The 9,616-nt window shown below is 38.3% G+C and overlaps 1 protein-coding gene across 1 annotated transcript; it reads right to left on the reverse strand.

The window, feature by feature from the left end:
• Positions 1 to 5,634: 5,634 nt before the first annotated feature.
• On the reverse strand, positions 5,635 to 7,898 carry LOC107275928 (1-aminocyclopropane-1-carboxylate synthase 3-like). The gene is made up of 4 exons (XM_015783917.3): positions 7,600 to 7,898; positions 7,356 to 7,475; positions 7,077 to 7,237; positions 5,635 to 6,936 (listed from the first exon to the last, which is right to left on the reverse strand). Exons 1-4 carry the CDS (start codon positions 7,771 to 7,773, stop codon positions 6,033 to 6,035), a joined length of 1,359 nt encoding a protein of 452 aa, XP_015639403.1. The 5' UTR covers positions 7,774 to 7,898; the 3' UTR covers positions 5,635 to 6,032.
• Positions 7,899 to 9,616: the final 1,718 nt, after the last annotated feature.

Below are 9,616 nucleotides of genomic sequence, written 5' to 3' on the forward strand. Positions count from 1 at the left end.
AAATCCATGGGCAAAAAAAAAATAAAGATAAAGTTGTGCTAATTCGTTGTTACATTTTTCATGTTGGAGGCCCAACTCTTATAAAGGATCACAGCTGAACTTATTAATGGGCCGTGCCTTCTACTTCAAATTAAATAGCTTAATATGTCACTGTCAGTGATTCAGTGTCACAGGGGTGGTTCATGGCTCTGTTGATTATGGTTTCAACATTAAACACATCAACAAAGCAATCGCAACCAAGGTTTTCACTTTTCAGTATCCCGATCCGTATGGTAGTATCTTACTACCAAACCGAAACGATACCGATCCCATATAGTATCCTAATTTTCCTATATACTTATATGGTTCATCCCTACTAAGTGTAGTTAATGTTATTTCTCTCTTCTCTCATTAAGCTACATCATCCCAATAGATGATAGATCTATGGTCTAAATTGTCTCTTCTTTCTTCTCTCATAAAAACATGTAATCTCAATTATTGTTAGCTCAAAATTGTATCAAATTGTTTTATTTTTGATAATCAAATCACATTTTGTTTGTAAATATTATACAACTTAATTTTCCGTAGCAACGCGGCGGGGTATTCATCTAGTTTGTTTTCATAGTATGTCGACCCTATTATTCATTAGCATAAGATCTTACGAAATCTTAGATAGTATCCCAGTTCTATGATCCTTAAGATTCTACAAAATATTATTTAAAATAAGATGGTTTGAAAATAAAGTAAATAAATATGCACAAGTTTATATAAAAAATCAGTTAAATATATAAAAAAACTAATATGGTTTCTCTTGATAAATGTCTTTATTTATGTGACATATATTATTACTATATTTTTTATATAGAATGGCTATGTGTAATTAATACAAGTATTAATTATACTTAAAAAAAATCTGACAGTATCCCGATACTACGATACGATACTTCTTTAAACAAAACAATACAACAGGATTCCGATACTAATAACCTTTATCGCAACCAGTACACCCTCTATCAAATTAATTGAATCCAATATTTATTACTTATTCCGTTACGATATTATGGATTAGTTAAATAAAAAAGTGGTTCTTGGCTACATATGTCAAATGTAAGTTGTGCCACGTGTGAAGCAGATATATGTGTTTCTAATTAAAGACCAGCATGATCCTAGAAAGTTGTTTTTCTCATGTCGTCTGTGGGTGAAAGTCTGCTCCTTGAAAGTCAGACAACGAAGGCCGTTTTTCTCGTGGACAAGGCCAGGAGGAATTGAATGAATCCACGAAACTCGGCCTTAACCCAATTGTCAATAAATTCGACTAGGCTGTGTTTTAGGTGACACGAAAAACGAAGCAATAGATTAATGTGTGATTAATTAACTATTAGCTTTAAAAAACTTTAAAATGGATTAATATGATTTTTTAAAGCAACTTTTCTATAGAAAACTTTTGCAAAACACGTACCATTTAGCAGTTTGAAAAATATACACGCGGTAAACGAGAGAGCGAGGTTAGGAACATGGACTTAAGAACACAGCCTAAAATAAATGATGCAACTCATCTGGAGCACTTTCATAAATTAAAATATGATCGAAAGGAGAGGCCACTGCGAATAGTTCTTAAGAAAAATATTTGCAAGCACGCGTACGTACACACCTAACTTCAGAAAGTACTCCGTTCATTCTAAAATTTAAGCTATAACTGTAAATCTGGACATAGCTAAATCTAGGTTACATTTTAGCTAGGGCCGATAGAGTACTTTTTTCAATAATAAAAATTTATTCTCACTTTTCCAATTTATGTGCTCAAAGTCAAACTAGAAACTATTAATGATATACTTTATCTGTTCTAAAATATAAGCATTTCGAATACAAGATATCATAATTAACGAACTCATACTATACCTACTATACTTATATATGCATGTATGGATCGCTTAATTCCAAAGGACAGTGCAGAATGGTGATCAGTCATAAAAAAAAAGTACAAAGAATCGAACGTGTTAACACTACTGCAAATGGCCTAACCTTACATATAAAAGAAGTATATAATCCAAGCGTGTATCGCGCATGACCTCAGCACAATCCCACGAGGGGAGGTTTTCTTCTTTGACCCTCGCAAATTTAAAGCATCTGGGATGATACAATCGATCACATGCAGCAGGGTAGCTACGTCGATGCATATATGTTATGGCATTTGACTTAAGCCTGGCATTTTATGGTACAGTAACTATGCAAAAGGATTTGGAATTTTTTGAAGTTCAAAATCAGCTTTGGATTATAAACCACGGAATTATCAATTAGACCCTTAGCGGAAGTATTGACATGAAGTGAGCGTAGCTCAACTGTATATGTTCTTTGGGGTAGAACCAAACATAACCGAGTTCAAATCCTAGATTTATCATGAATGCTTGTATTTATGGATAATTATTTTTTCAGTGGTAGACGATGTTCATAGGAGTGAGCATGCGTATGTTGTGAGTGCTTGACCCATGTTGACAAATATACATACGTATTCATATTTGTTCTGAAAGTTTGCCTAACTGATATTTTATTTTTATACAATCAATTAAGTGTGAAAAATATAGATTCTTATTAGTCTGTACATATTAAAAATTATAATAACATGAAAGTACTTCTAGAAAAAAATGGTTAACTTTATATATGGCCAATAATGTAGACAGCTTCAATTGTAAATTATACCGATATTTTTTAGGTTAATTTGACCGTTTTGATTCTAAAGTGGTAGGCTAAAGGGGGAAAAAGATCAGGATTTTGACGTGTATGCACAAGCCTGTCAATATTGATATTAGTGTACCCTCAAAAAAATATTGATATTAGTGTAACTACTTTCTATATGTTAAATATATCATTTCAGTCCAACTGTGTTTCAGCACACAATCGGTGCTATGATTATTAGGGAAGTAAACAGAGCTATGATTACATCAGTTTAGCATTTCCTCTGAAAATGTTATTGCATTTATCACTCAAATCTCTCTTTCTCTCTCTCTCTCTCTAAATATATAATAAATTATGTATGGCCAGGTTGGATTCCTAGAAGTGTTGGGTCCAGTTGGAACCTGTTTGGTATTAATTCATTTTAATTTATATTATATCCATTAATTGCAATGCAAGCACACAACCTATGCATGAACAGCAGATATGTCTCCCTGTTCACACACATTTGCCAACAGTGCATACACATCCACACGTATGCATTATCATGCATACCTTATGTCACACTTTACAAACTTAATTATGGGCTCTAGTACACTCCAAATATCCTTTTTAGATTTGTTCATACCTCTCTCCCAACCAAAACCATCCATATCCTTCAGATGATCGATGCGTGCAATATACATGATTCAAATAATCAACGAAAATTTGGTCTCTGTTGCTTTCTTAATTCCTTTGCCAAAGTTTCACACAGAGTAAGAAATCTTAAGTTAAGCAACTGAATCAACATGATTTGGTGCATGTGTGTGGCTGTTGGGCAGACAGAATGGCTTCTTGTTATGCCAAGCTAGCTAACTCCCAATGCTGACATGCACACAAGATTATATATAGTTAATTGGTTAGGGCCAATCAGCCCTTGATTTTTCAGGCTTTCTTGGGGCTCCAAGAATATTGAATAGTAGCAGTTCATTTGTCTTCTTTCAGAAGACCATTGACCACCATGTACATAGACATTAATTTATTCTAATATATGGTCAGCATGAGCATCCTCCAACACTGTCAATATCATTTTAGTTTGGTAGACTTTTAGCTCACTTCCAACCATTGTGATTGACTCTTTTACATGGAAATATTTTTTTTCTACTTAACCATATCAAACCAAGCCATATATGGTATTACCCAGAGGAAGAAAAACAATTTTTGTATGTACTTCAGAATTAGTTCCACACAAGACTTTGCAGAATTTTAGTTTAGTAATTTAGTTGTAACAAAAATTATATAAAGTGAAAAGTTTTTTTTTGGGGAACAATGTAGTCAAGAACTTTTCTTACAATGTAGAGTGCATTCTACAAGCTCTGTCCTAAATTGATGGATGGATCATATTTTAATATTCTTAGGAAGATAGCGAGATTTGCCAATACAAAATGTTTTTTTGCGCATTATAGTGACTTTGTATGGTTTTATATTGATATGCATCGTCCAACATTATTGTGCGCTACACATTTATGACGTTAGAATTAATTGATCATCAGGAACTACAAAGTAAGTTCGACGAATATGCTGAAACTACAACCTCTATTGTAAGGGGAACTGAAAATTATTTGACAAATGTGCACTCCCCATGTTGAAAAATATGACATCTAGTTTTCTTCCAGTTATACTTTTAAATCTTTGACTATAAATAAATTTTAATTTAAAACTACAAAAATGGTACATGTAGATTTGTCTTGAAAAGAACTGTCTTAATCTCAATTATCATATTTTTTATGAACTTATTCCAAAGAACAATTATCGTTAATGTCACACCTCAAAGACACAAAGAAAATAAACATAGTATAAAAATGATATATGTAGATTTGTCTTGAAAAGAACTCATAATCTCACTTATTAGATTTTTTTATGAACCTATTCCAATGAACAATTATTATCAACATCACACCTCAAAGACCCAAATTAAGAAAATAAACATAGTATTAGATTTGAATAATCTTACGAGTTACGAAGGTAGCAACTAGCGAGAGGTGCCATCATAAAATACATTTATAACATTAGAATTAATGATCATCACGAACTACAAAGTAAGTTTGACAAAAATGCAAATACTAAAATCTCTAATTGTAAGTGGAGCTGGTGAAAAATATATGACGTTAGGTTCTCTTCAGTTATACTTTTGAATATTTGGCTATCAATAAATTTTAAAGTATTTAATGTGAAAAAATAAAAATGATATATGCAGATTTTTCTTGAAAAGAACTATCATAATCTCACTTATTAGATTTTTATAAACCTGTTATAGTGAACAATTATTGTGAACGCCACACCTCAAAGACCCAAAGAAAATAAACTTAGTATATTTCTTTACTGTAGGCAGTAGTATATAATGCAACAATCTAAAACATACTTCGTCTGAATAAAACCTAGAGAACATGTTTATAGCCATTAACCAACGTGATTATAGCCATTAACAAAAAGAAATGTGTGCAATATCAATTTTTCAAACGAATCCATGTCTGGTATAGCATCTAGGAAGTGAAGGACCATTCACACTTTCCACTAAATAGCTGCAGAAGGATCAACACATGCACTACTTTCAAACATGACAAATTGCAACTTAATTTGTTTCAATCAAAGCTATGTCAACTCTCCCTAAACAAGCAAATAATGGCTAGTAGTAACAAAGGCAAGGCTGATAAGCTGTAGAAAATTATACGAGGCAATAAAAATAATTTTAGGGTATGGCTTTTACTTTTAGAAAATTATAGACATTCGCTACAGCATAAAGTGGGATATATTTTTAGATAATGGATAACCTGGCCATGGCATAAAAATGCAGAAAGCCCAACATCACATTATTACAATAGTTCCACAACAAACGGAAATAAAAAAAAATAACTATTAAGTGGGTATAACTCATCTCCATTACTCCCGCCATAGTAAAATATAACAAACTAGAAACGGATGAGACAGTACTACGAATCTGGGATATAAGTTTGTTTAGATTCACAGTACTATGATATATTCCATCCGATCCCATCTCTGTCTATTTTCATAGTATTATAAGGAGTTACATCTGGTCCTAGATTTAAGGGTGCAAACTAGCGGGCCGACCCGCGAACCAATTTATAATACAAATACTTCGACTTACACCCTTACCTAGGTTGCTATATTTTAAGATGGAGCCATAGAGGGAGCATGTTTATGTACTTGCACATTCATGAAGCACAAGAGAAATTACATAGAGACGAAAGAAAGTAAAATTGCATGGACACAAAGGTCACGAATTACAACAAAATTGAGATGTTACCATCATCCCCATCAATCAATCCTCAAAAAAATAACCATGATAAACTCTTTTTTTTTCTTGTGCATGTTTTTTAATTAAATTAATTCTCATGTTGTTCTTGCTCCCATTTCTTGATGAAGCAGCCCAGTCTATGGAGTGCAACGTCCAGCGTCTCCAAGCTCATGTTGGCGAAGCACACCCTGAACCACCCCGGCTCCCGGCAATGGCACGACGACCCCGGCGAGATGTTCAGCTTCGCCTCGGCGACCACGCGCCGCCACAGCCTCAGCTCGCCGGCGACGGTGGCCTCGCCGTCGCCCAGCAGGCGGCGCATGTCCACCCACACGAACAGCCCGGCGTTGGCGCCTCGGAGGCACGCCACGCCGGCGCGCCGCAGCCCGGCCACCGCGCGCGCGTGCCGCTCCCGGAGGCGGTCGCGGTTGGAGCGCACGTACGCCGCCGCGAACGCCGCGTCGGACAGCATCGCGGCGAGCGTCCGCTGCGTCTGCGACGACACCAGCGTGAAGCTCGACATGCGCCTCGCCGCGGCCACCACGGCGTCGTTGTAGGAGTAGACCACGCCGACGCGGAACCCCGGGAGGCCCAGGTCCTTGGAGAGGCTGTACACGACGTGGACGCGCCGGGCGATGTCCTCGGCGTCGGCGGCGCCGCCGCGCGCGCGGCGGCGCTCGTCGACGAGCTCCGCGACGCTGACCAGGTCCGGCGCGGCGAACACGGAGCCGGAGTAGATCTCGTCGGAGATGAGGTGCATGTCGTGGCGCGCCACGAAGTCGAGGATGCCCTCGAGGACGCCACGCGCCGCCGTCGTGCCGAGCGGGTTCGACGGGTTCGTGATGAGCACGCCGCGGACGCGCGTCCCCGCCGCCACGGCCTCGTCGTACGCGGCCCGGAGCGCGCCGGCGGTGACCTGGAACCCGGCGGCGCTGTCGCAGCTCACCGGGACGATGTTCACGCCGGTCCTCCACCTCAAGTCCCTGTCAAACCTGCACGAACGCGACATGAACGCATGTCAAGACGACGACACGACACGACACGACACAGCTCAAAGCTACAGCTAGCCATGGCGATCGATCGATCGATCGATCGAACAGCTTGTGTACATCACGAGCTACACTTGCATTACCCTGGGTAGTAAGGGGTAGGGACGAGGAGGGCGTCGCCGGGGTCGGCGAGGATGAAGGTGAGAAGCTCGTTGGCGGCGGTGGCGCCGGCGGTGAGGACGACGCGGTCCGGGTCGAACCTCGCCTTGCCTCCCCTTATCGTCTCCATGAAGCTCGCCATTGCCTACCCAATGCATCATCACAAGCAACCATCAAACTTCAGCAACATGTAGTATTCTCAACGATCAAGAAAACCAAGACACAAACACATGATTTCATGCCTTTGATCTCAATCAATTTACCTTCCTGAATGATTTCAGGCCATGGTAGTCCTGGAACAGGGCGTTCTCTCGAACCCCGGCGCCGCAATCCGACGCCTCCGGGTGCTCCCTCATGTATTCCTCTAGAAGATCAAAGGAAACCTAACACAGGAAACGTAAAAGTTCTTGCGTCTTAACGATCGATACACATGATATATATAACGCATTAACGCGTTTTCGATTAGTTTGAAGTAAGAACAATTAAGATTTTAGCAACTAAGATCACCTGGTTTTCTGCAAGGCCCATCTGTATGACACCTTGAGGATTGGTGATGGGGTCATAGGGGTCCTCATCATAGGCTCTCCACCCTGCAAAGTACGGCGAGTCCTCGCCGTGAGCCGCCGACATCGCCATGGTTGACAGTGTAGGCTCTGGGGAAGAAAGCATCCTGCCAACCATGGGGGTTTTTGTGAATTGTGATCAGAGGATAGGGTTGGCACTTGGGAGAACTAGCTGATGATGGTCAAGCTCTCCAAGAAGGTTGCAGGTTTTTGGAGTTAAGAATGCCAATTGGACAAATGCTGGCTGTTGCAGGAGCACTGGGGGTTGTGATTAGTATATATAGGCACGTTTGTATATATATGTTGTGTGTGAAAGTGCCAAGAGGCAAGAGGGGATGAGGAATTCATCAGCTGAAGACTTCTACTTTTCAAATGATTAAAAATTGATTGATGGTAAGGTGGTTTGTGTTGGACTTCTATATGCGTCAATGATTAGCTCATTTGACTATATATTTTTGTTTTTAGGGCGTATTCAGTTTATTGCCGAAATTAACGTTACTAAAATTTGACAATGCTAAATTTTGGCATACTTTGGTGTTTAATTTGTAGCCTTACCAACATTTAATAGTGTTCGTATGAAAAGAAACTTCCAGAAATACCAAATTTTGGTAGAGTGACAATGACAAGGATATGTTTAGTTTATTATATATCCTATCAAAATTTAGTAATATAAAAAAATAATAGTGTTGAATGTGATAGAAAAATGAACAAACCCTTAATCTTTTCCTTTTCAATTCTTATGAGAATTTAATTATTAGTAGCTTGGTGAAAGCTATCCAAAATGTAAGTTCAGCTAGATATTTACCTTAGAAACTAGAGATACATTCTCATACGTATGCCCTCCGCTCTAAAATAAGTTTACTTTTTATCCATCCCACACATACCAATACAAAACCAAAAAGATTAGAATACCCCTACTTTATCAAATTTCAATGCAATTATTTATCACTTTATCTACTCCTAATGCATTTATTTTCTACTTTTGCAAACTCCAATAAAACAATTACTTTAAAATGAACTTATTTTCAGATATATAAGAGGAGTGAAAATAAACTTATTTCGGAACGAAGATAATACTACTTATTAGAGGTTAGAGCTAGCGTGGGCCACCACTTGAGAGCCAGAAGGGATGCCATGTCACTGCCGCATCACAGAGATGATGAAGCTTACCATGCATGGGCTGTCTTCGTCCTTGAGCTCGATCAGTGAGGTGTTGTCGTTGACACTTGACAGAGGCGTCAGACGATGGCACGACAAGTGTGCCCGGCTGAGCTTTTACCATTGGTGTCATATATCCATAGCAGTATCTAACAATCTAAGATTTCGATGCAAAATGTATTATACTTAGAAAAATACTAATAAATAAAATATTAAATTACGTTAATAGTGATGGTGCTCTGCCTAGGTAGTAAAAATAATTATGTCCTAATGCAATAATTCAATTTACTTAATAAGCGGAAAAATGATGTCATTGCAACGAGAACAAGCGTTCACATTGTCATGCTAAGGGCCTGTTTAGTTGGTGAAATAAAAATTTTCAGGTGTCACACGGATGTCAGAAGGGGTTTTCGGACACGAATGAAAAAACTAATTTCATAACTCACCTGGAAACTGCGAGACGAATCTTTTGAGCCTAATTAAGCCGTCATTAGCACTTGTCAGTTACTGTAGCACTTATGGCTAATCATGGACTAATTAGGCTCAAAAGATTCATCTCACGATTTCCCCCCTAACTGTGCAATTAGTTTTTCTTTAATCTATATTTAATGCTCCATATATATATATATATCCAAAGATTCGATGTGATGTTTTTGCGAAAAGTTTTTGGAACTAAATAGGGCCTAAAGTTCTTTGATATTGCCATTATTATCATCGACCATCTATGCAACCAAATAAAACAAACCAGTTCCAGCCAAATCAGTAGAGTAATATGATGGAAACTTTTAAAAAAGAAAACAGGA

This window comes from Oryza sativa, chromosome 5 (assembly GCF_034140825.1).
Source record: "Oryza sativa Japonica Group chromosome 5, ASM3414082v1".
Lineage (NCBI taxonomy): Eukaryota > Viridiplantae > Streptophyta > Magnoliopsida > Poales > Poaceae > Oryza > Oryza sativa.

Bases quoted from the DNA above. Each gene is read 5' to 3' on its own strand.
- LOC107275928 (XM_015783917.3), bottom strand. From the start codon at position 7,773: ATGGTTGGCAGGATGCTTTCTTCCCCAGAGCCTACACTGTCAACCATG. The intron at 7,476-7,599 runs GTGATCTTAGTT...TTCCTGTGTTAG, and splicing joins TGGGCCTTGCAGAAAACCAG to GTTTCCTTTGATCTTCTAGA. The intron at 7,238-7,355 runs GTAAATTGATTG...TGCATTGGGTAG, and splicing joins GCCTGAAATCATTCAGGAAG to GCAATGGCGAGCTTCATGGA.